This window comes from Lagenorhynchus albirostris, chromosome 7, assembly GCF_949774975.1.
Source record: "Lagenorhynchus albirostris chromosome 7, mLagAlb1.1, whole genome shotgun sequence".
NCBI lineage: Eukaryota > Metazoa > Chordata > Mammalia > Artiodactyla > Delphinidae > Lagenorhynchus > Lagenorhynchus albirostris.
In genome coordinates this window covers 5,022,100-5,048,471 of record NC_083101.1, presented here as the reverse complement: position 1 = coordinate 5,048,471, position 26,372 = coordinate 5,022,100, and the positions used below count along the sequence as shown (strand labels likewise).

The 26,372-nt window shown below is 46.8% G+C and overlaps 1 protein-coding gene across 12 annotated transcripts in view; it reads right to left on the bottom strand.

Annotated features, from left to right (window-relative positions):
- RAPGEF1 (Rap guanine nucleotide exchange factor 1) overlaps nt 1-26,372 on the bottom strand; it is a 147,665-nt gene that overhangs the window by 114,708 nt on the left and 6,585 nt on the right. For 2 of the 12 annotated variants that reach the window (XM_060153992.1, XM_060153995.1), the window contains exon 1: nt 6,102-6,430. The exons of 5 other annotated variants lie outside the window; for them this stretch is intronic. In XM_060153992.1, the coding sequence (XP_060009975.1) occupies nt 6,102-6,165 (64 nt within the window). In that variant the 5' untranslated portion in view covers nt 6,166-6,430. Of the gene's footprint in view, nt 1-6,101; nt 6,434-8,496; nt 8,595-26,372 lie in introns of those variants that run through there. 5 more of the 12 variants (XM_060153998.1, XM_060153999.1, XM_060153997.1 and 2 more) reach the window with 4 other exon arrangements.

Below are 26,372 nucleotides of genomic sequence, written 5' to 3'. Positions count from 1 at the left end.
GGACAGCAACATGATAGAATGTCACAGTCATTACAGTAGCTCTGAAGACCACATATGAAAAATATGCATGCATGTGCAGCAGCTCTGGAAAAGATGAACAGTAACAGCTAATTCTTCTGCTCACTCACTAGGTTTTAGGCCCTTTAGATCTAGTCACTCAATATGCATTTTCTTCTTCGCATTTTGTCAATTTTTTTCCAATTTCTTCTTTAATAACATAATATCTTTTCGACTAAAATAAAATGAAATTTCTCTGTACTTAGCCTAAAAATAACAACACTAATAAACACTTACTGGACATATACTACGTGCCAGGTACTGTTCTAAGCACTTTACATGTATAAACCCCTTGACCCTCACACCTAGCCAGCTAGAAGTGGGGAAGCAAGGAGTCAACCGGGGCATCTGGGCTCCAGTGTACAGGCTCTTAACCACTATGTAATAATGAAAAAACTTTTCAGCATTATTCAGGATGGGAAAATGGACTGTCCTGCTTAGTTCAATATTCTAGTTAACTAGGAATAGCTCAGCTATGTCTGGTCCTGCAGTAACTATTTTCAAAGAAATTCAACACCATAAAAACGCCCCTGTGACCATGCTGTTCAGCAGAACTGATGCTTTCTGCAGGTACTGAACAGCAGGGGAGTTTGCAGATATGAACAGCAGTGATGAGTGCTGATGGTCCCTGATTCACAGCCCACAAGACACCTCTGAGATCATCTGGCATGTGATCCCTTCAACTGAGGGAAGGAAATGGGTAGAGTTAGCCAAACTCACACTGCTAGCCGGGATTGGGACAGATCTGGGCCCATGATCCATGCCCGTGGACGTGGTAAAAGCCGGGTTCTTTCTTCCTATTATGCAACATGTGATAACAAGAAAGACTATGATTCATTAAGTGCTTGTGTACGCTAAGGGCTATAAACCCTTCACGTGAATTATTTAATTTCGCGCCACAGTCGTTCGAGGTAGGCATTATTATTAATCTCACGTGGAGACTAGGAAACAAGCTTGGAAACGTGAAGTCATGTGGCTCGCCTCACTCAGCTAGAAGGCCCTGATTCAGGTGACTGGCGTGCAGCCCCAGCCCTTGCACATTCTGGAGCACTGCAGCCCCACAGCAATGGAATCAGACCACACAGTGCATGGGGGTAGGTAGGCCGGCTCCAGCTCTGGCCAGAAAAGCCGTCAATATTAATGATCCGGCACACAGGCATCCAGCGGCCCCAGATGCTTCTTGACTACCTAGCTAGGCACAAGCTTGTAGAGGCAAGTCTACGCGCCCTTGCTGACTGGAATCCAAACAATTATAAATCCGCCCCCACAGCACAGGAACCAGAGAGCATGTGGAATTTATGCAAATCCTTGAGTCCCCACCCCCACCCAACCAGGCAATCTCCTTCCCAGCCTTGCTAAGCCCACAGTCAGCCCAGGCCTGGGAAAGACACTTCAGCCTCAGCTCTTCCACCGAGGGTGTTAATTTCATTTGCTCACACCCAGCTGTGTACAAACATGCAAATCATTAATGTTTCCATTTACCAGGCTGGTATGGCCCTGAGCTGCTGGGATTTCTGAAGGAGATAACAATTCTATTTGCCACTACGGCTGCAATTTTTAATTCCCAAGGAAACTTCCACCCGTGTTATATTCCCAAAAGCCAAAATGACCACTGTAAGCAACCTTCAAGTTATTCATGAAAAAAAAAAGACCAGAAGAAACAAAGAATTCTTTTTTTTTTAAATATCTTTATTGGAGTATAATTGCTTTACAATGGTGTGTTAGTTTCTGCTTTATAACAAAGTGAATCAGTTATACATATACATATGTTCCCATCTCTTCCCTCTTGCGTCTCCCTCCCTCCCACCCTCCCTATCCAACCTCTCTAGGTGGTCACAAACCACCGAGCTAATCTCCCTGTGCTATGCGGCTGCTTCCCACTAGCTATCTATTTTACGTCTGGTAGTGTATATATGTCCATGCCACTCTCTCACTTAGTCCCAGCTCACCCTTCCCCCTCCCCATATCCTCAGGTCCATTCTCTAGTAGGTCTGTGTCTTTATTCCCGTCTTACCCCTAGGTTCTTCATGACATTTTTTTTTTCTTAGATTCCATATATATGTGTTAGCATACGGTATTTGTCTTGAATTCTTTTGAGAGCACTGGACGGGATAGTAGGTGTATTTCAGAGCAGTTCAATTTAGCTCTCAATTGAAGGTTTCCCCAGGTGTCTGGGTCAATGAATCAATAACGAAATGCCGACTGTGATTTAAGTGCCTTTTGTGAAGCAATCTTTTGCAGTGTGAACAATCATCAATAAATTTACTTAGTCTTTGTAAATTCAGACTTGCTGTGGGACAGAGGAGGGTGTACCTGTTTTCACCCCTCGACGCCTCTACTTTGGGCAGAGAAAGGCAAAGAAGGAACGTTTCCACCACACACCCGCCAGCACTGGTAGATACCATTTACTGAGCACCTACCATGCACCAGGAACCACGCTGCACCTTTCGGACCTCATTTATACCCGTGGTAGCACTGGAGGCCAGGCAGCACTCAGTTTGGTTACCGAGTGCACTCACGGAGGGCACCAAGTGCCATACGCTGTGCTAGTATGGAGGACAGAACAATGATCCCAAGAGACAGCCCTCAGGTTTCTGGTCAGGTACTATAGTAAACAGACTCCCCCCCCCCCACCGGCCCTCCACCGGCCCTCCACCGGCCCATCCCTGTGGTGAGGGCTGGAATGTAGTCATTTGAAGGCCACTGGAGGTAAGGACAGTGGGGAAACGATCTGGGATTACAAAATTCACTTGTTCAAGGTCAGACAGAAAGTCAGGGGCAGCAGAGCTCTGGCTGGATGGACCACTCGGGATCATAGGAAGCCACTGCCTTATCCTACCTCCCATCCTATTTTTTTGGACAGGGCCTGCTAGAACTCACTATGGAAATGCAAATGACTTAAATTTATCAACCACTGCAAGCATTCATTATTGTAAAAACCAATAAAGGCAGTACCGTTTCTTTCTTATGTTTCGGGTTCTGAGAGCTATAAGAAAAACTAGAACTATAAGAGAGTATAATGTTGGTCCCTTCAAAGGATGCACGTCCCACACTGTTTAAAATCATTAGACATTTCTCTATTAGGTGTAAAATGCTCTTTAGGGTGACACCAAGCAGAAGTGAGATTCATGTTTCTCAAACTAGTATTCTGTCACCTCAGTTTTTTAACTTTCCAGGTCTACAACATGGAAACAGAAACACAAATGATCCAAAAGGCAGATAATGATTTCCTTTAAATGTCCCTTCAGAATTTATTCTGCATTTGACCTTCCTAATCACGACTGTCTGGCTCTGGTTAAAGTCTGCCATCGCAGGTCAACACACAGACCGGACAGAAGTCAGGGGCAGGCTGGGCAGTTCCAGCTGCCTGCAGCAAATGCACACAAGGACGTGCCCCAGTTTCACTTGCCCCTAAAGCAGACAAGGATACCATGCTGCTTGCTCTAGAGCCTGGTGCCATCAGTCATCCACTGAGCTTGGACTTCGAAAAATGCACTCCCATCAGGGTCAGGGTGGTGGCTGGGATCCACTAAATCAGTGGTCCCCAACCTTTTTGGCACCAGGGACCCGTTTCTCGGAAGACAATTTTTCCACAGACCTGGGCGGGGGGTGGTGGTGGGGGTGGTGGTGGTAAGGGGTGAGGGGGGATGTTTGAGGCAGTAACGTGAGCGATGCGGAGCAGATGAAGCTTCAATCGCCTACCGCTCACCTCCTGCTGTGCGGCCCAGTTCCTAACAGGCCGAGGACCGACACTGGTCCGTGGCCCAGGGGCTGGGGACCCCTGCACTAAATCATTCCTAACCATTGTTCCAAAATCCCAGTTCCAAAATACAAACAACCTTTAAAGACAAAGACAAACAGACAAACTGTGAAGAATAAATAAACTCCACACCATTGTTATTGTGGATCCTTGGACTGGAGAACAAACTGCGGGTCCAGGGTCTACCCTGCTCAAACCAACAAATCCCTACACTGGCAGAGACACGGCCGTGGTAAATGGGATCTGTGAAGACTTAGAAATCAGGGGCAATTAATTGCTCTTCTTTTTATCCCCAATTCACTGTGGATCCTGAAATCCCTACTATCAACTCCTCTCATTTAAATTTCTGAACACAACTAAACAACACAACAAAACACAAAAGCTTTAATTTTTGTCTGTAAGCCCAGCTGCTTCCTCTGGAAGTATTAAGAAGTTTTAACTCACACGTTTTCTAAGGAAAACCAGAGACAACTTAAAAGTAAGTAAAATATTAAATTCCTGTTATAAAAGTGATTTGAGTTATTGGATCAATGCCAATTTTCTTCTTGGTGGCTGGAGATACCAGGCCACATGGCACTGAAAGAGTGTTACATCCTGACCCACCAGTAAATACCCATGTCTGCTAAGATTCATTCTTCTGAAGGACAAGGTACTATGATGTAAGCAGCAACTGCTTTTTTTTTTTAATGTTTTTCTCCCCCAAATGAGTAAAGTACATTAAAGAAAATATAACAAACCTCATATATGCATAACCTGGATTCTAACAGTTGTTAAAATGATCCTGTTTCTCTTATCTGTATGTATGTGTTCAGTCAGTCACCTGAACCATTTTAGAGTAAAATTATAGCCAGCATAACCCTTTAGCCCTGAATACTTCAGCATGACAACCCCAAAAAGGACATTCTCCTACGTGACTCATTACCATAATCACACGTAATAACATAGACAACAGTTCCCAAATATCATCTACCATGCAGTTCATACTGAAATTTCCTGAACTGTCCCCCAAATGTCTTTTATTACTGTTTTGTTCACACCAGGATTTGATCAAGGACCAGTAAGGAATACCTTTTTCAAAGTAACTTGTTGGACAAAGAATGAATGACTGATGGAAAGTCAGAGGGGCTGGAACCGAACGGTAAATTAGCATCCGACCTACTTTTCCCTATTAAGAAGAAAAAAAAATTATATATAATCTGACCACAAAAGACAACTATTATTAACATTCCCATGCATTTTCTTCCAGTTTATTTTTTCTGTTCATAAACACACACCCATACATACGCTTGCGCTCAAACTGTCTTGCTACAGGTCAGGTGCTATCTCCACCCTTTTTGGCAAGTGGAGATAAAAGAGCCAATACCTGATGAAGTCCTGTGGGCACCATCTTTGGTATTCTGGTGCCTGCCGGGTCTGCGAACTGCTGGTCTGCTAGGTTAATAACAGTGAAAAGGGCAGCCGAGTGCACTGGAAGACCCAAAGGCCCTGGGGCTGCATACTGCCGTGTGGCCCTTCTGGCTTTCTCCTCCTCAAAGCTGACGTTAACACAAGCCTGAGTGACACCGAGTAGGTTTTAACAGGTGTTGCTGTCCCGTGTCACGGACATCTAGGATTGATAAATATGAGACTTGTTTTTTTTTTAATAGAAGGTACTTTGAACTCTTTGGAAGAAAGGCACTATATATTTAAAAGCTATTAATAACATTCTCTAAACCAAACTGTCACAAAAGATTCAAACTCCTGGATATCAAAATTTTTACTTGGGATATCTCTCTTTTTTTTTTTTTTTTTTTTTTTTGCGGTACGCAGGCCTCTCACTGTGTGGCCTCTCCCGCTGCGGAGCACAGGCTCCGGACGCGCAGTCTCAGCGGCCATGGCTCACGGGCCCAGGCGCTCCGCAGCATGTGGGATCCTCCCGGACCGGGGCACGAACCCGCATCCCCTGCATCGGCAGGCGGACTCTCAACCACTGCGCCACCAGGGAAGCCCCTTGGGATATTTTTTAAAGCTGAAAATTTTCAACCAACAGACGTATGCTGTACTAAATAAAAATCTCAAACTGAACTAAGTTCTCAGCCAAGCCAGGCCATCACATTGAGATGCAAATCACTTTATTCCTTAGGAGAACTGCCTGTTAATTTTCTTTAAAATATGCTGAACTGCAAGCATTTTCTGATGAAAGGTATTTCCCCAAGCAGTTTCAGGTCTGGTTTTAAACCAAAGTTTCCCAACAGAAGGCTGCCTCCTTCCTTCCTCCTGGAGATGAAGCACAGGGCCTTCTTACCTTGTTTCCAGGGGCACAGATGGCTTCGTTTCAGGGGCTTCTGTTTTTCAATAGCATTGCCCATTCTAAAGCCAGAGGATCACAGGGCCCTTCCAAGCCCAGGTGTCTTTGTTGAACAGCGAATACGGACCAAGTCACTAGCTGGAAGGGGATTCATCTCTCAGACATCCCAATCACTCAGCGGTGAGCCCTGGTAAATCCTCACAAGAAAAACCTGAACTCTACTCTGGAAGGTCCTTGCCTCTGCCTTTCAAACTCCCTTCACTCCCAGGAAGGAAATCAGAATAAAAGGCTTGTTATCGCGGTGGGTCTCAGTACGTCTATACTAGGAAGCTCTTCCTCCGCCCTCCTTTGACAGTCTGTTACTCATTGGCACAGCAGCCTCAGATTAATTTCCAAACACTCTGGACACTGCTTTTCTTTGGGGGAGGAGTGGGAAATGAGATGATCAAAAAACTGAAAGTTAAAAATAGACCAATTTGGGGGGGTGCCACAAGAAACTTTTTTTTTTTTTTTTGCGGTACGCGGGCCTCTCACTGTTGTGGCCTCTCCCGCTACGGAGCACAGGCTCCGGACATGCAGGCTCAGCGGCCATGGCTCACGGGCCCAGCCGCTCGGCAGCATGTGGGATCTTCCCGGACCGGGGCACAAACCCGTGTCCCCTGCATCGGCAGGCGGACTCTCAACCACTGCGCCACCAGGGAAGCCCAAGAAACATTTTCACAGAGACCCTAACATCACACCTTCTATTTAAGGATTCTGGCCCTCAGACCAGTGTGCATCAGGTGACAAGTTCCATCAGAGAGAAAACAAGCTGACTTCATTAATCCTGTGTTTCCAAGGGAAAAACAAACAAACATCAAAATGCAAACTGCACTTTAGTTTCCAAAGAAGAAAAGACCTCAGAGGACAAGCAGCTAGGAGTTTGTAACCTCAAGCTCCAATCTTACACTCTATTTTGGAATTAATTTTTCTGGAGAAAATGTGGCACCACCTAAATTCTGAACAACAGGTTTCCTGGAAGAAAGAAGGGCATGAAATCATATGCTTTTTGGTAAAAACAAAGAAAATGGCAAGGTACGTGGAAAGATTTCATTGATTTAGATACCAGAGTTTGAGGGTAGAAAAGCTCTTAAAGAATCCCTAGAGCACATGCAGTGGGTGAGACTGGCTGCAGGACCAACCACCTGGGTTCAAATTCTGCCTCTGCCAACAGGGCATAGTTTTCTCAGTTTTCTCATCTGTTAATTGGGCATAATGCCAGTAGTCCCACCTCCCCGGCTGTAATGGTTAGGGGAAGACACTGACTGAAACTGCCCGGCCCTGGCCAGGCAAAGACAGTAACAATGTGCATAAGTTATTTTACCACAGGAGATCCTGGTAAGGAACAGGGAACTAACAAGCTACCACCAACCAGAAGAATAGGGGAAAGGTCAAAAGGAGAGAGAAGAGACGCCAGTCCACATGTCCTACAAACCTCCCAGAATCCTCCTCGCTGGAATCCATCTTGGCTGAGTGGTTGCACGTGCCACCAGAAAGGACCCTCAGTCAGAATGATTGGTCAGAAACAACCCGGAAACTCCCCCCATCACCATAAACCCCGAGACGGCGAGCCACGTGGCAGAGCAGTCTTCCTGGGCTCCCTTACCCTGCTGCTCTCCGCCCAGGCGCCCCTTCCCAATAAAGTCTCTTGCTTCGTCAGCACATGTGTCTCCTCGGACAGTTCATTTCCGAGTGTTAGACAAGAGCTCAGTCTCGGGCCCTGGAAGGGGTCCCCCTTCCTGCAACATAATGAGGATCAAATAAAAGGGACACTTAGGAATCCCTTGGTAAATCGTTATGACCAACACCGTAATACTCTTTGACTGTGAAACTGTATTAGCTCAGATGGCCGATATCTGGCTTCAGACAATTTAGCCAAAGGCACATAATCACAGTGAATTTCGTTCTACTGGGGTTGGAGGGTACAAGGTGGGAGCCAGAGTAAAATTTAAAGACAGTATTCCACAAAAGACCCACAGAACCAAAGAAATGGAGTTCGAGAGGCACTAAATGCACTAGTGCTCCAACTGTTCAGTGTGCTCTGTTACCACTCCCAGGGCCACGGCCAGCGTGCTGCACCAGCCACTGCCCATTCTGAGGGAAACAAATAATCCTGCCAATGTATGCAAAATGAATGAAGCCAAATCCAAATCTCTACAAGATCTTAAGGATTCCTATTTGATCTACCAACACAGAAATCATTTTTACAAAATCACAGCCTGAGATTCCAAACTTCTTAAAGCAAACAGCACGGGTCCGTTTCACTCCTCCAATGACAGGCAGGAAAGAGAGCAAATGCTTCAGTGAAGGCCACGGCCAACCCCGCTTCCCTCACACCGTACGATGAACTCACCTTCCAATCAAACTGCAACCACAAACTGCAAAAGAGCAAAGGCTCGCACCCCAACCGCGCCAGAGGGGGCCGCTGAAACCTAAGAGCTGGTAAAAGATCCAATTCAAGTTCAGCACCCACCCCAACTCCATCAGCAAACACCCTACCCTTTCGGTACACTCTGAAGAGACTTCCGTTTCCTTCCAAAAACCGTAACAATTTTCCTTAGGCAAGTCTGCAATGCCAGATATTATATCTGACCTCATTTTTCCAGAAGACATTTAGTTCAAAATATCTACAAAAGCATAATAGATCAAAAAGGCTCTACTTTTGAACCTGCATCTTAATGTCTCTTTTCACCTAAAGAAAGTTTTAACTTGTCAAATGCTCTGCACACGATGCTGCCCAGCACCAGCAGAATACCCACGCACAGTAGGTGCTTAATAACTACTGAACAAATGGGCAGACAGATGAAGGAATAAACAAATGGATGAACAAATGAAGGCTCCCCGCACCACCCCCCCGCAAACACACCCTACAATGTGTTAACCGGAGTTTCTTTTTTTTTTTTAAATACATTTATTTATTTTTATTTTATTTTTGGCTGCGTTGGGTCTTCGTCGCTGTGCGTGGGCTTTCTCTAGTTGCGGCGAGTGGGGGCTAATCTTCGTTGTGGTGCGTGGGCTTCTCATCGCGGTGGCTTCTTTTGTTGCAGAGCACGGGGTCTAGGCACAAGGGCTTCAGTAGTTGTGGCACGCGGGCTCAGTAGTTGTGGCTCGCGGGCTCTAGAGCGCAGACTCAGTAGTTGTGATGCACGGGCTTAGTTGCTCCGCGGCATGTGGGATCTTCCCGGACCAGGGATCGAACCCGTGTCCCCTGCATTGGCAGGCGGATTCTTAACCACTGCGCCACCAGGGAAGCCCAAACGGAGTTTCTAATCCATAAATGAACTCTCCTTCCTGCAAGCGCCAGAGGTGTGGGCCCGGCCGAGTGCTGTTTCATCCACCTTCCCCACCCCTCAGCTCAGGCAAAGTCCCCAACCTGGAGTTTCATCCGTATCTTTTTTATCCCCACTAGTCTGTAAAGCCTTTGAAGTCAGGAACTGGGTTTGGGTCAGTTCCCCACGTGCCTGCGCGCACACAGAACAACAGGTCACCAGGGAAACCTGGGCTCAAGGCCGACGCTGCCATTTCTCAGCTAGAGGCTGCCACATTCTAACAGCTAATTTTCTGATGAACCTTCCAAACAAACTAGAAATTTCCTTGAGAGCAGCTCTGAAGTGAGGACCCCGTGGTTAAACTGCTTCTAGGGTAACCACGGCCTCCCAAAATGATTCTGTGTGAACTGGATGGGGGCTGGGGGTTGGGGAAGATAAATCGAATCACCTATTTTTAAGAATTCCTCCCTAATTCTCATCTCAGAAAAAGTGTCTTCCAGAGTTGTCCCCAAGGGTGAATATGCTCACCATCCAAGATGGGCAAGTGACCCATCCAGTCCACACCTTAGGGAGACAACATGGGACTCAAACAGATGAGACGAATCAAAAGTGAAAGACCACCAGAAGTGGAAAGCTCACCGCATGGCCAGCATCACGTGTCTCCACGTCCTGCGCAAATCCTCCGAGGGTGCTGTGGGTACATGGACTGCTTTCAGTCAGACCGTGTGTTACCAAGTTACTCCTGAGGTATTACTACTGCAAGCCCCAAATCACGGACTCACAGAAGGGCAGGGCCTAAGGACACAGACTGACAAAATCATCTCCTCCTAAGAGCCTGGGGCAGGGCAGGGCGGGGGTCAAGGCTACACACTCAGTGAGAGAGCCAGATCCAGCCCAAGAGTTTTAATTCTTGGCCGGGAAACTTCCTACCTCTTCCTCCTGACCAGAGGGACAAGGCGGTGGAGGAGTGGAAAGTGCTGGCTCTGGAGGAGAGCTGAGCCAGTTTGAATCTTTATGTGGGCACTTTCCATCAGGGCGACAGGAACTTCACCTCCTGGACCTGATTTTTTCACCTCTGTAAAGTATGTACTAATATGCTGCCTACTTCATAGGCAGTCTAAAGCTTAAATAAGATGTTTTAAAGGTGCCTGGCACACTTAAAGAGTAGTTACCATTGCTGGGTTTTTTTCTTTTTAATTTCATTATCTATGAACATCCAGCTTTAGAGACAATACATTAAAGAAAAATTATTTACCGTCACAGACATTTTTTTGTTTTTTTAAATATCCCAGTAAGATCCATTGCAACATTCTGATAAATAACTCATTCCCTTAGCGCAAATAAAATAATATTTCACTTCCAAACACTTGTATCATCAGAATACTTTTTTGATTATGGAATGCAAGCGACATAAACCAAGGAGGTAACACTGTGGTTACTGAAGTTTGAAACATTTTACAGAGTCCTGTCCTCAATGCAAGATGCAACTGGATTCAGAAGAAACCTGCGTCAGGGAGTCCTGCAAGGCACTGCTCACTGCTCAGAAGGGGAAGGCCAGTGATCGCCGTAGTGTGCACCTTCACCACCTCCTCCCCACCCCGCCCCCAGGTGTGCCGGCAGGAGATGGAAGCTGGGCTCTGGAGCCGGTGCCCAGTAGCTTTGTGCATGGAATTTGTGTGCTGGGAGGAAAGTCTGATGTTGGTCACTTCCCCTCCAGAGAAAAATACAACAATACAAGGAAGCACCAAGCACTGTGGGAATGTTCCAAAGTGGGAGTTCCAGCTCAGTCCAGAGTATAAACAAAGGGCAATGACCAGCCTGGAGGTCAGGCCAGCAGAGCACTGAGGCAAAAAGTCTGGGAGCCAGTCTTCTGGGTGCCCTAGTCCCTGCTTTGAAGTGACATTCCTGCCCAGCGCTGCGGAAATCACTGAAGGCGAAGGCACATCTCGAGTACTGCATCACAGGAAACACAGACCGGGGTCCTCTTACGACACTCTTGCACACTCACAGATCAGTCTCAGAATGCCATGGCCTGAGTGGCCTCAGATTCATCCGACAAATGCCGACGTGGAGTTTAGGGAGAATCAAACAACATGAGCAAAGAATCACTTAGTTACCACTGTAATCAGTGCTGAGAAGTTCCGGGAGGGGAACATGTCTAGCAGGGCAACCTAATCTAATCTGGGAGGTCAGGGAAGGGTGAGACTCAAAGGATGAGCAGGAGCTGACCAAGCAAATGGGTGAAAAGCATTCTGGGCAGGAGCAGCATGTGCAAAGGCCCTGTGCAGCTGGAGGTATGAGAACGGGGGAGGTGGATGCGGGTCAGAGGCAGCAGAGCCTTAGAGGTCCAGGGTTTCATCTCATGGGCTTCAGGGGGCGCCTAAAGTGTTGACCAAATCACGTGTGTTCATTTTTCTGGGAAGAGAAGTCCATGGCTTTCATTACAGTCTCAAAGAGTTCCAAAAGGTTAAGATCCACAGAGCTAGTTCAACCCTCTCGTTCCAAAACAAGGAAACTGAGGTTCCTCATTCTGAGGGAAAGACATTTCCCCACGGTTTCACAGACAGCCAGAGAACCCTAATCACTGGATCCCAGTCTGGTGTTTTTCCACAGCTCTCGGGCTGCCTTACTTCTGGCAGGGGTGTGTCAACAACAACAAAGTACTAATCCTCACTGAATATTGATACTGTATCCCACACAAGGCTACTTTGTTTCTGTCCAGGCAGGCCCAGAACTGACACTCTACAGAATGAACTGTAAAGTCTGCCAGTCCATCTTTCTTGGGGTGTGACCTAACCTGCAAAATACAGGGGGCAGAACCTCCAATTCCAAGGCACCCCCATGAGAAAGCTTCTGGGTTTTTCAGGGACCCTGGCAGACGATGCTGGTTCACTAAAGGAAGGGCAATTAAGGCAGAGTCCTCGCTGCTAAATCAGCATCCAGACTTTTAAAGAAGAAGCTGCTTATTTGTTGTTCTTTCTAAAGTCAGGACTGGGGACTTCCCTGGTGGCGCAGTGGTTACGAATCTACCTGCCGATGCAGGGGACACAGGTTCGAGCCCTGGTCCGGGAGGATTCCACATGCCACAGAGCAACTAAGCCCGTGCACCACAACTACTAAGCCTGTGCTGTGGAGCCCGCGAGCCGCAACTATTGAAGCTCACGTGCCGCAACTACTGAAGCCCACGCGCCTAGAGCCCGTGCTCTGCAACAAGAGAAGCCACCGCAATGAGAAGCCCGCACACCGCAACGAAGAGTAGCCCCCGCTCACCGCAACTAGAGAAAGCCCGCGTGCAGCGATGAAGACCCAACGCAGCTATACATACATACATAAAGTCAGGACTGGGCCAGGAACTAGCCTGCAGGATATGAAAGGGAGAAAGCCCACACCCTCAATTTTATTAATTCCACCTGGAATTGAGAGACAGCAACTATTTTTTTTAAGTGAACAAAAATAGTAATTTTCTCCTCTGCCACTTATTTCGTACTATTTTTAACACTCGGGGAAAAGTCTAAATATGTGTGGAGAACATTTCTTAAGCTCTTGATGCTTCCTGGAATACCCCAAGGAGGAAGTCAAGTGCCCAGACGGCCATTTGAGGCCTTAGGGAATCCAGCCCCTGAACTATGTTTCCCCCCTCCATCTCCCACATCCCCACTCAGGGGCCTTTACTTTGGCTAAAGACTCAGTACCCTGTGTGAACCTGCTCCTGCCTGCACTGAATCCCACCTCCTTCCTCCCCAGCAAAGCAGATGAAACCTAAGAGTCAACACCCAACAGACTCTCAATGGGCAACCATCAAGGGGGACGCACATTCTCTGCTTTGCCTGGAACATGACAGGGTCAGAAGAGGCAACGCCCTCATTGGGGAAAGGCTCCCACCACCTTCCGCTAGTCCACTACGCCCCCAGGGTCTGTGGCCTCCTGCCCTTTACAGCACCCTACTTGCAGAGGCGGTCCTCCACCTTGACTAAGAGGCCTCTACGTGGGGCGGGGCCGGCGTGGGAGTCGCAGCAGTGCCCTCTGGTTAACGCTCTCCAGGCTTTTAAAGATGCACAACCTTCTCCACTACGAAGCTGAGCCCACACCCAACGTGTGCTTTTATCCACTCATTCAACAAGAATTTGTGAGCTTCACCTGTGTGCCTTCTGAGCTCTGGTGAAACAGCAGCTGACAAGGAGCTTACCTCCTAATGAGAGAGATCATAAAAAAGAAGCAAATAAGTGCTATATTAAAAAAAAAAAAGCAAAGGCAGGGTTAGGGGACAGTGAGGGGGTAATGTGATGGGAGTACTACTTTGGACCCCCGTGGCTAGAGGAGGCTGCTCGGGGTGACACACGAACAGAGAGCCGAAAGGAGTTAGGGAGCAAATGCACCCCGAAGGGCAGCTCACGTTTCCCGAGACTCAGGACCTAAGTGCTTCCTGTGCGTGAACTCATAAGGACCCCACCATTGGCTCCATTTTCTCCATGAGGAAGATTTTTAAGAGGAAGAGGCGTGAGGGACTTCCCCAAGGTCACATAACCAGCAAGCGGCTTCTGACCACAGGCTCTCGGCAGCCATTAACCCCAATGCCCGGGGTGGGGGGGGGGGGCGGGGGATGAAGAGGCAGAGCGAAGAGCAAGTGCAGGTTCTGAGGCAGGAGTATGCTTGGTATCTTCCAAGAACACTCGAAGGAAAAGCTCAAAAACCCGAGCGTCTGGGACAGAGCAGCAAGGGACAGTGGCATGAGCGAGCCAGGCGCCAGAGTACAGGGAGCCCCAGGCAGGCTGTGCTAAGGACTTTGGATTTTATTCACAGTGTAAAGGGAAGCCACGGGACAATCCTGATCAGGCCTGATCTGATCTAATTTACGCTCTGGCTGTTGAATGAAGGAAGGAAGACTAGACAGCTGTGAGGTGAAGTGGGAACCAAGAGGCCAGTTAGGCGGGCACCACAGCGGTACAGGGAGAGACGGCGGTGGCCTGGAGCCTGAGTCAGCAGAGGAGCTGGCAAGAGGGACCAGAGGCGGATGTATCTGAAGTAAGCCCAAGAGGATCTGCTGATGGATCAGATACGGGCTATGAGCGAGGAGTCGGGAGGACTCCAAGATTTCTGAGCCTCAACAACTAGGTCAAAAATGGCATTATTTACCGTCATGCGCACCCAGGGAGGAGCCAGTTGGGCAGGAGGTAAGGCGGTGAACCAATAGCCCTGGTTTAGGCACATCAAGTCTGACGCTTACAAGACATCCGAGTGGCGATGTTAAGTGGGCAGTCTGCAGTTCAGGGAAGAGATGGGGTCTGGACACATACACTTGGGAATGACCAGTATTTAGATGGCATTTAGACATGGGACTAGATTGCGTAGGAAGAGACTGGAGGACTCAGCCCTAGGATATTCCAAAATTGAGAGTCTGGAAGAGCAGAGGATACAGAAAAGGAGGGCTGAGATGGATGTGTCTACGTGCTACCAGAACACTTACACATTAAGACAATTCAGAAGAAGCTTGTAAACATTTACCACAATGTTTTTGTTTTTGTTTTTTTGCAGTACGCAGGCCTCTCACTGTTGTGGCCTCTCCCGCTGCGGAGCACAGGCTCAGCGGCCATGGCTCACGGGCCCAGCCGCTCCGCGGCATGCGGGATCTTCCCGGACTGGGGCACGAACCCGTGTCCCCTGCATCGGCAGGTGGACTCTCAACCACTGCGCCACCAGGGAAGCCCTACCACAATGTTTTTAAAGTACTGACTTTAAACATAATTTAAATTTTAGAGTTCGGTTCTTGAGTCCTAGATACTTAGTTTTAAATTGTCTTGCTAATCATGACGACTAATATATCAAACCAATGAATTAGCTAATATCCCAAGGAAAAATATACATTTAGTATGGTATTCATCAAAGAGTTTTCTTCCCAGCTGCCAATCTCCTGGCCATTTTCTTGTCAGAGCTAATTAGATTGCTGTTTTTTACCTCACAAAGCTGCTGACAAAAGCAGGTACTGGAAGTAGAAGAACTGTGAACATCGTCATTCTCTTGCTATTCACCTGTGCTTGTATTATTAGAATCTTCTTCAATCTGTGGTGTCTTTGCCACTTATCCATTTAAAAAAAGGGTTTGTTTCAGTACCAGGCAATGGTTCAACCCAGCTCTTCCACATGCCAACTGGGCAAGTCATATAAACCTCAGTTTTCTCATCTGTAAAATGAAGCCACTATCACCTCCCTGCAGTGCTATTGAAGGCATTAAATATATTCAGCACAGCTCCTGGCATCAATGCATGTAAGTTGTTTTTTATATCCCTCCTCCCCCTCCAAGAGCAACTTTTCAGGTCGAATCCCTAGGAGCTTTTCCGTTCCTCTCCATACTTAACTTTAAGCAGTGATTCCAAAGGGTGCCCCCACCCCCAAACACCTACCCCACCAGGAACATCGACATCATCTGGGAACTTGTTAGAAATGCCAATTCTCAGCCCAACTCCAGACCTACTAGAGTAGAAACCGGGGGTTGGAGCACAGCAGCCTCCAGGTGCTAAAGTCTGAGACCTACTGGAGAAGGCAGGCGGCATTCTGGGACACCCAGCAGGTCCTCAGGACAGGGACCACCTGACCCAGACAATCTTGTCATCAATACCTGCTAATATAACAGGCTGCAAGCTGCCAATCTGTTATAAACACAAAGCTTCCTACCCTTCTGGCTGTTTTCTTTAAATATCAACTATATCACTTGAATAAAAATAAAAACTTCTTACAAAAATTCAATCCCTACCCTCCTTTCTATAGCAAGAGGGAAAAGAAAATCTCTAACTTAACCCAGATTACTGTTCCTATATAATTATTATATAATTATATATGTTTATATATATTATTATATATAAGTAATAATATATATTATTATATATGTTATATACTACACATTTGTATATATAATTAGTATATAATTATGTAATTATTTTTCCAGTTCTCTTGACACGAACACTAAGATCCTTTCCATCCATTCCAAAGAATATGAATTTAAGATCTGGTTAATCTAATTTTTCTCATAAGGAAAACATGCTCTGGTTGTTTTATGTACACGTTTATTGTTTTTATAAACCAAACTGTCCCAGATTTTGATGCTTCCATGAGTTGAGTGATTGGAACATACGAAGTGGCAGATGCCCACAGGGAGAAGGGCACAAAAACCGAGTTCAGCTGGCCCTCCCGTGGACTCCATGGGACTGGCCCCGCCTTGGAATAGGCCATATTTCTGAAATAGTTCTCTCACTGCAAAAGCAAGACCCTCTCCAACACAAATGTGTGGAACTCAGTAGCTGTAAATGATTCCTCCCTCAGTGTTTTCCCATCCAAATCAGGACACTTTTGAGAGTGACAGGGACGGCGCTATTAATAATTATGCCAGGACAGCAGGTGTAAGCCGGGATGTGTGATCATTACCCCATCTGTCATGTCTGCATGAGCCCAGTGATCCTCAAAGTAATTTTCCTCTGGTGTCCAGACACCTAACTGTGAGGCTAGATGAGAGCTACATTTATAAGCAAAACTCTAGAGCCTGACTCTTCAATCAAAGGCTAGACCTCGCCTAGAGGGGAGACCTGGACAGGCACAGTGAGCTCCATGAGAGCAGCCTGGCTCATTTATCACTGTGTCCCCAGCATCTACCTTCACGAACTAAAGACAGCAGCTGCTCAAGAAAGCAGCTGAAAGAATGAAGCAATGCTTCCTGTTGTATTTCCTTGATTCTAAAATGTATACTTCTTCACAGTTTAACTTTTAAAATCAGGAGATGTTGTTTTATAATAGCTCTGCTAATGCAGTTTATTTTTCTTTGTTTCCTGAGAAGTGTTGCTGTATCACTAAAATGTCTTACACGTGTTGGTGCCAGAGTATCAAAAACCACGGCGACCGCCTATCATCGCAGATTCACGGAGATGTGTTACTGATACTCATGGGACCAGAGGCCTTATTGTGACAATCTCGAGGCGACAATTCCCAAATGGAGGCACCATTCCATCTAACAGAGTTTCCTGGCCTTAAAACTGTCAGAGAAAAGCCTTGATCTTGCTTCCATAGATCGTCCTCTCTCTTCCCCTCCCCCAAGCCAGTGATACCTTCTCATGAATGTGGCCAGCAGCCTGGAATCCTGCCGAACAGTGCTAGAGTGAATGCCATCTGTGCTGTCCACCCAGAGTAAGTGCCGACAATGGTACCCAGGCAGTCTCAGATGGAAGCCACTGAGAGGCTAGTGAGGGTCTTTACTAAGAGCTGACATGCACTGAGCACCCACTGCGTGCCAGGCTACAGCACCCCCAGGCTCTGGGGCTCAACTAGACGTTGAGGTCCCTGGACTTCTCTTCCACTCCTGGCAACGTTCTACTCAGACGAATAAAGGACGGGAACCAAAGGTTGCCAGAGGGCAGCACTGGACAAGTCCCCTCTGTCGGGGTCCTCGAGGAGCCCAGCACAGCTGAGAAGTGCCACATCCAGTGGGGAGGGGATCCACCCTGGCTTAAAAGCTTCCCGCCCCACAGGAGCCCACGTCTCATAATCTCACAGGCTCCCTCAAGAAGCACGCCCAGGGACTTCACTGGTGGCGCAGTGGCTAAGAGTCTGCCTGCCATGGAGGTTCCTTAAAAAGCTACAAATAGAACTACCATATGACCCAGCAATCCCACTACTGGGCATATACCCTGAGAAAACCATAATTCAAAAAGAGTCATGTACCAAAATGTTCATTGCAGCTCTATTTACAATAGCCCAGAGATGGAAACAACCTAAGTGTCCATCATCGGATGAATGGATAAAGAAGATGTGGCACATATATACAATGGAATATTACTCAGCCATAAAAAGAGACGAAATTGAGCTATTTGTAATGAGGTGGATAGACCTAGAGTCTGTCATACAGAGTGAAGTAAGTCAGAAAGAGAGAGACAAATACCGTATGCTAACACATATATATGGAATTTTAAAAAAAAATGTCATGAAAAACCTAGGGGTGAAACAGGAATAAAGACACAGACTTACTAGAGAATGGACTTGAGGCTATGGGGAGGGGGAAGGGTAAACGGTGACAAAGCGATAAAGAGGCATGGACATATATACACTACCAAAAGTAAGGTAGTTAGCTGGTGGGAAGCAGCCGCATAGCACAGAGAGATCAGCTCGGTGCTTTGTGACCGCCTGGAGGGGTGGGATAGGCAGGGTGGGAGGGAGGGAGACGCAAGCGGGAAGAGATATGGGAATATATGTATATATATAACTGATTCATTTTGTTGTGAAGCTGAAACTAACATACCATTGTAAAGCAATTATACTCCAATAAAGATGTTAAAAAAAAAAAAAAAAGAGTCTGCCTGCCAATGCAGGGGACACAGGTTCGAGCCCTGGTCCGGGATGATCCCACATGCCACGGAGCACCTAAGCCCGTGCGCCGCAACTACTGAAGCCCATGCGCCTAGAGCCCACGAGCCACAACTACCGAGCCCGCATGCCACAACTACCGAAGCCCGCATGCCTAGAGCCCACAAGCCACAACTACTGAGCCCACGTGCCTAGAGCCCATGCTCCACAACAAGAGAAGCCACCACCACCGAAATGAGAAGCCCACGTGCCACAATGAAGAGTAGCCCCTGCCCACTGCAACTAGAGAAAACCCATGCGCAGCAAGGAAGACCCAACGCAGCCAAAAAAGAAGCACACCCAGTTACGAGAGCCACTGCACTCAGGGAGCCCAGGGTGTTGCGTCCCACCAAGTGTTTATTGTTCACCTAGAGGTCCTCCCAGCCCAGACGTAATTAATTAAACCAGAGGTCATTTTTACCATAAGCACTGCTCCCTAGTAATACACTTGGTTTATGCCATCACTTTTTAAATGTTTTAATATAACTTATTATAAGACATTTAAGATTAAATAACTATTGCACAAATACTCAAAAATAATTGGTATCCACTGCATTTTTTTAACAAACTGTGGTACAATGTACCACCTTAACCATTTTTAAGTGTTACCACAGTTCAGCGGTAATAAGTACATTCACGCTGTCATGCTACCACCCAGTCACAGCAGGGCAGGAGGTGAGTGGCAGGCGAGCAAATCTTCACCCGCCGTTCTCCGTCACTCACGTGACCGCCCGAACCATCCCCGCCCCCCACCCTGGTCGGAAAACTGGCTTCCACAAAACCTGTCCCTCGTGCCAAACAGGTTGGGGATTTCTGAGGTCACAGGACTCTTTTCGTCCTGTAAAACTGAATTTAAACATTAATTAAATGTTAAACAATAATTCCCCATTCTCCCTTCTCCCAGCCCCTGGCAACCACCATTCCACTTACTTTGTCTCTGTGATTCGATTACTCTTGGGTATCTCACACAAGTGGAAGCATATACGATATTTGTCCTTTTGTGTCTGACTTCTTCCACTTAGCATAACGTCCTCAAGGTTCATCCATGCTGAAATGTGTGTCAGAATGTCCTTCCTTTTAAGGCTGGATAATGTTTCATTGTGTGTACATACCACACTGTTGTTTATCCATCATCTGACGATGGGTACCTTTTGGCTATTGTGTGACTAATGCTGCTATGAAACTGCATATACAAATATCTTTTTGAGTCGCTTCTTTCATTTCTTTTGGGTATATACTCAGAAGGAGAACTGCTGAATCATATGGTGATTCTATTTTTAATTTTCTGAAGAACTGCTACTGTTTTCCATAATGGCTGCAACATTTTACGTTCTCACCAACAATGCACAAGGATTCCGATTTCTACACATCCTTGCCAACACTTGTTATTGTCTGATGTTTTGAAAGCAGACATCCTAATGGGTGTGAGGTGGTATCTCACTGTGGTTTTGATGTGCATACCACTAATGGTTAGTGATGCTGAGCATCTTTTCATGTGTTTATTAGCCATTTGCATATCTTTGCAGATGTCTACTCAAGTTTTTTAATTGAGTTGTTTGATTTTTTTGTTGGTCAAATGCCATCTTCATTTCTAGGAAACAGAGCTAGTTAACCAAAGTCAAATTCTATGCAGATAAACAATGATTATATCCATACAATGGAATACTACTCAGCTATAAAAAGCAATAAACTACTCATAAAAACAATAACTTCATGAATCTCAAAGTCAGTATGCTGAGTAAAAGAAGCCAATTCCCAAAAGTTACATGCTATATGATATTCTGGAAAAGACAAAACTATAGGGATGGAAAACAGATCAATGGTTGCCAGGTGCCAGAGGTGGAGGGAGGGTTTGACAACAAAGGGTCAGCAAAAAGTCCCCCCCCCCCACGCCGGGGTGATGGAATTGTTCTCAATCCTGACCGTGGTAGTGGTTACACAAATCTACACATGAGTTAAAACTCAGAGACCTGTACACCCAGAAAAGGGTCAGTTTTACTACATGTAAAATTTTAAGACATTCTCACGCAGAAGGGGAAAGGGTTCTCCTTTTAACCACACAGGCATTATGCTAAGCAGCTTACAAGCATCATCTCATGGAATCCTTACAAAACTTCAGAAATGTATAAATATTGACGGTCACTTGAGCCCAGGTCTGACTGAACTAGGAGAAACTAAGTCCTGATTATTCAGATACCCAAGATTCCATTCGATCTTTCCAAGACCTGGGGTGTGTGTAAATTATTATCTGTCATACAGTAGGAGGAATTTAGTGTTGGTAGAACCACATCCACACATAATCTTTCTCCCTGGGGATGGGGTCCACAGGGCTTCTATCAGATCCTTAGCAGCACTTAGGATCTTAAAAAGCTCAAGAACCACTGTTCCCGTTCAAGGTCCAGGGAGGGGCTGTGGCCTTCCCCAGAGGACACAGCACATCTGCGACAGTGCCAGGCCAGAAGGGAAGGCTCCAGACACTCAGGCTGGTTCTCTCTCCCTCATCCAAAAAATGCCACAGTTCCAAGCATTCCTGGTGACAGTGACTTCATATGTTCCCCGAGATGATTTTAGTCTACACAACTTCCCCAGTAGCAGGTGCATTTCACTACCAAGCTGGGACCAGTACTTTGGCCTCCCTGCAACACAGGCCTGAAATGGAGCCCAGGTTCCTAGTCCAATTCCTATCTTGGTCAAATATAAAAACTTCATTCTACAGTCTTGCACATTTAGGGTAAGTAACAGACAGCTCCCCATAAACAGAATAAAACAAGGATAGCTCATGCGGGAAAGCATGCTTTTGATCTGCACCTTTGGTTTTCTGATGGCCTCAGAGAATCAGTATTTGCGAGGTACTCCTGACAAGCTGAGGCAGAGCTCACATTGGTGTGGCTATGGTAATTAAATGAGAGGCCCGGGACGAGTGACTGAAGCGAGCGAAAAGGGTTGACTGGGCTTTGGTCTCTCTGCAAATAGCTGTGTGCTTTGAGCTGGACGAACTGACAAAACTGCAAGCAGACTACACACATTTACTTTCACTTGTCAGAAAGGCCCAAGAGAGCACAGGTTAAGGAAGACTCAGAACAATACACTAGAATTTCTGCATTTATCTTAACTGTGAAAATTAATCAAGGAAGGGGACTATAGGGTATGAAACCACCCCACTTGCCAGGTTCAATGGAATTTGTAAGTTACCTGTACACAAGGCCCTTGAATGGCTTGTGGTGTTTTACCTGTCACAAAACAAAAGCAACATCTCGTGATAATTTCACGTTCAGTGTTGAACAAAGATGGTTTAGTGGACCCTGAGAGTCACCCCTACAAGGAGAAACTGAGGTGGTGTCTCTAGGGATGGAGCAAAAGCCTACCTGCTGGTGACCATGCTCAGCCCTGCTCTGGCTCTGAGATAAGCCGCTGCCCACAAGCACAGGCCCGTTCCTTTCAGACAGACTTACAAAAGTATATAATCAGGACTTTTCCTCCATCTGCTGCACGTGCTGGGGCCACGTGTGTAGCTGAAATGAAATGCCATCAACTCTTCCCATAAATTATCTCTTTGGAGGTTTATTACTTAGTCCTAAAAACCTATTCCCTGGAATTCAACTTGAGAGACAGAGAGACGGACAGACAGACAGACACCCTGCAAGGAAATACCTCAGTAGCCAGAGATCTCCCCTTCTTCTGTGAGTGCTGAGGTCCGAACTTCACTTATCATGACCATTTTAAAGGAAACGGTAATTTTAGAGCAGAAGGGGACATGAGGTAGAAACAAAAGCTAATGTTTATTGTGTCAAGACTCTGCTAACATGCTTTATTGTACATCATCTCGTTGAATCCTCTCTCAACACCATAAGGTAGGCACTGTTATAATTTTTTTCCATTTTACAGATAAGGAACTGAGGCTCAGACATGCAAAGCAACTTGCCCAGGATTCCACTGTTCCACGGGAGAGCTGGGATCCAAAACTACAGCTTTAGGACTCAGTCGAAGCTCCCCATCCCTGCTCCGTGAGTCCACCCTCTCATTTCACAGATGGGGAGACTGAGGGCTCAGAGGGACTGATCCAGGCCCTGCTGCAGACCCAGGGGCCATGAAGCAGGTCTCCTGACCTCCAGCCCAGGCTCATGCTGCCTCTAACATGGATGAGTGTTAAGAAAAGTATGAGGGCTTCCCTGGTGGCGCAGTGGTTGAGAGTCCACCTGCCGATGCGGGGGACACAGGTTCGTGCCCCGGTCTGGGAAGATCCCACATGCCGCAGAGCGGCTGGGCCCGTGAGCCATGGCCACTGAGCCTGCGCGTCCGGAGCCTGTGCTCTGCAACGGGAGAGGCCACAACAGTGAGAGGCCCACGTACCGCAAAAAAAAAAAAAAAAAAAAAAGAAAAAGAAAAGTATGAAACCCTAGATCGAAAGTCTCCTGCACACAGCACATGCGGTGGCCAGATTCTCAACTCCCTAAGGGCACAGATGCCTCCAAACTTCTCAGTACCCCCACTGCCTTGGAGGGCTGCTGGACACTTGGTGAGCATTCAGCCAATGCTGCATGGATGAAGAGGTGTCGGGTGCATGTATGGATGGGTGAGTGTGTAGGTGGGTGGACAGAGCTATGTCTACTAAGGGCTACTTCTCACTGGTTTACATCCAAAGTAGAGTCCCTTGCAATGTTTTCAGCAAATGCACTTTTTAAGCCACCTCTATAATGGAAAAAGCAGGAGCTGCTTCGTAAATCTGTAGGCAGATGTGAAGCCACCTTAACAGTCTTGCAGAGAGGCTGGAAAGCCCCAGGGGAATCCCAGAGCAGGTTCCAACCAAAGACAATGACAGTGCCTTCCAGCCAGTCTCCCTGTGGCTCTGTGGTAGAAGAGCAGCAGACCCCAGATCCAGACTCTCAGGGGGACCAGGGGAGCACACACGAAGGCAGGGAAGAGAAGGGATGAAGGAAACCCAAGTTCCCCAACCAGTTCTACCTCTCACTCAACTTGCCACCTGCCTCCCTTTCTTCAGCTGTCAAATGGCACAATACTTGCCATTTCTCTCTTTATAACAACAGACCTAATTAAATCATACAAGTATCACAAGGTAAAACTCTGAGAGACTTCCCTGGTGGTCCAGTGATAAAAAATCTGCCTTACAGTGCAGGGGATGCGGGTTCGATCTCTGGTCTGGGAACTAAGATCCCACATGCCACGGGGCAACTAAACCCATGCGCGACACAACTCCTGAGCTCGCCCGCCTCAACTAGAGCTCGCGTGCCACAGACTACGGAGCCCACGTGCCCTGGAGCCTGTGCACCACAACTAGAGAAGAGAAAACCCGCACTCCACAACTAGAGAGAAGCCTGTGTGCTGCAACGAAGGGCCTGCGTGCTGCAACTAAGATCCGATGCAGACAAAAATAAATTAAGTAAATAATAAAATAAATCTTTAAAAAAGAAGACGACTCCCACTCCCAATGCAGAGGGCCCAGGTTCGATCCCTGGTCCAGGAACTAGATCCTGCTGCAGCCAAATAAATTAATTTAAAAAAACTAAAAAATAAAAAGGTAAAACTCCCAAGGACATAGGAAGTACTCAACAATCGTAAGCAGTCACCCTTCTCATCTGGGAAAAATGCTGTTACTCTAATACCTTTTAATAACAAAACAAACAGACAAACAAAACTGAAAACAAGAGCAAAAAAACTGATGCCTATAATAGTGTTTTGAAAGCTACAAAGGATCATGTAAGTTTTACCATGATGATGAATAGTTACATGCCCTGCAACACTAGTGTCAGTAAAAACCAACAAAACAGCCCTAACACACACCACCCTTTATACTGCAGACTAGACTCACAAAGAATCAGCATTAGAAAGGGCTTAGAAATGGGTTTGTCCCCCCCCACCCACCCACTGCATCGGGTTACAACAGAGGCACCAGAGGCTCAGAAAGATTAAGCAATTTGCCCAAGGTCACCCAGCAAGAAGCAGGGCTTCCTGGCCCCCTGAGAGCTGGAGCAGGATAGCCAGGGGACGAACGTCATCTCAAGCATCCCCTCCAACATTATCAGGTGGCCCTTTCAGTGTAGCAGCCACCTCAGTAATGGAGAAGTCCCTGGAAATGTGGACGCTCATTTTGAGCCAAGTCACAAAAGCCAAGAGAACAATGTCCAATGTCATCACAGCCAATGAAAATATGGACAAATGGGACATAATCAAATGGGCTTTAGTCCTGTCGTGGCCCCAACTTGGTATGACCACAGGCAAATCTCAGCTATTTTGGATCTCAGGATCCCACGCACAAAAGAAAAGCTCTGTGTCAGAGTTTTGTCCTCTGTAGAAGGAGAACGTAACAGTACCTTTCTCCTGTTGTGAGGATTGAAGGAGACCATGTGTGTAAAATGCACAGAACAGAGCCTGGTACCAGCACGTGGTAAGTGCTTAATGAATGTTAGTTACTACTCTTATTTGTATTTATTATTGAAAGGAGAGGTTGAGAGCAGCTAAATCCATGACCCATGCATAACCATCCATCTATTTATTCACAGTCACTTGAAGGAGAGAGGGCACACGTGATCATCCAGACCCAGCAAATAAATACAACCATTGTTTGCAAGCCAGAGGTTTTGTTTGTTTTTCTGTTTGCTTGTTTTGGGCCAACTAAGTGGCTATGCGGCGCCATCTCATTCCACTGGACTTCCGCTGTCCTGTCTTCTCATTCCATGTCCACACTTCCCTTCTTCCAAAGGCTACAAGCACCGTACTTCTGCTCAGGGGGACCATGGGCTGCTCCCATCCTTAACAGCACAGTGTGCGTCTAGTCAAGTCCACACCAAATGCCTGAACTCCGCCCTTTTGTGACCGGCCCAGGAGGCACCATACACCATCCTGGGTTTGACAGCTCCATTTCGTCTACACTGTAAAAGCAAGGTAGAGTTTCCTGATCATGAAACTTAATTTGCAGTAAAATGACTGTGTGGAACCAGCAAGCCAATGAAAAGCAAAGGAGAAAGAGGATCTTTAAGGGACCAATGGGAACGGAGGGTCTGAGCTGTTACAACATAGTAACAGTATTTATGAAGACACAGTCCAGACTGCAGGACAGGACAGGTTCAGAGAACTATCGTCTATCTTCCAAACCACAGCCTGGAAAAGAAAAGTGGGGAGAAAGAGGAACTGTGACCATCTGATGCCAGATTTCTAATCCATTTAGGTAAGTCTCTCCACTGCATCTTCACTCACAAAGAGGAAGAAGTGGCAAGAGAGACTCTGCTTACGGAGTCCTGATACAGAAGAAAGGGGGCGCCAGCAGAACACCAACAGCCTGCCTTTCCAGCCCCTCGAAGACAGCATGTACTGTACAACCACCCATAAACAGAGAGCTGACAGTGCAGGGAGCTGGTCCGAAATAACTTTCAGAGGCCAAATGAAAAAAGTAACAAGTACGGACAGGGCCTCCCATCATGGCGCCGGTCACATTGGCAGGCAGAGCAGAGCTGGCATGTGCTGTGGTTTGTAAATGAAAGGCAAAATCACAACTGCTCGACGCGAATGAGCACTGCCTAAGAGTACTTCGCTCCCGTGCACCCCCAGAACCACGCAGAGTCACC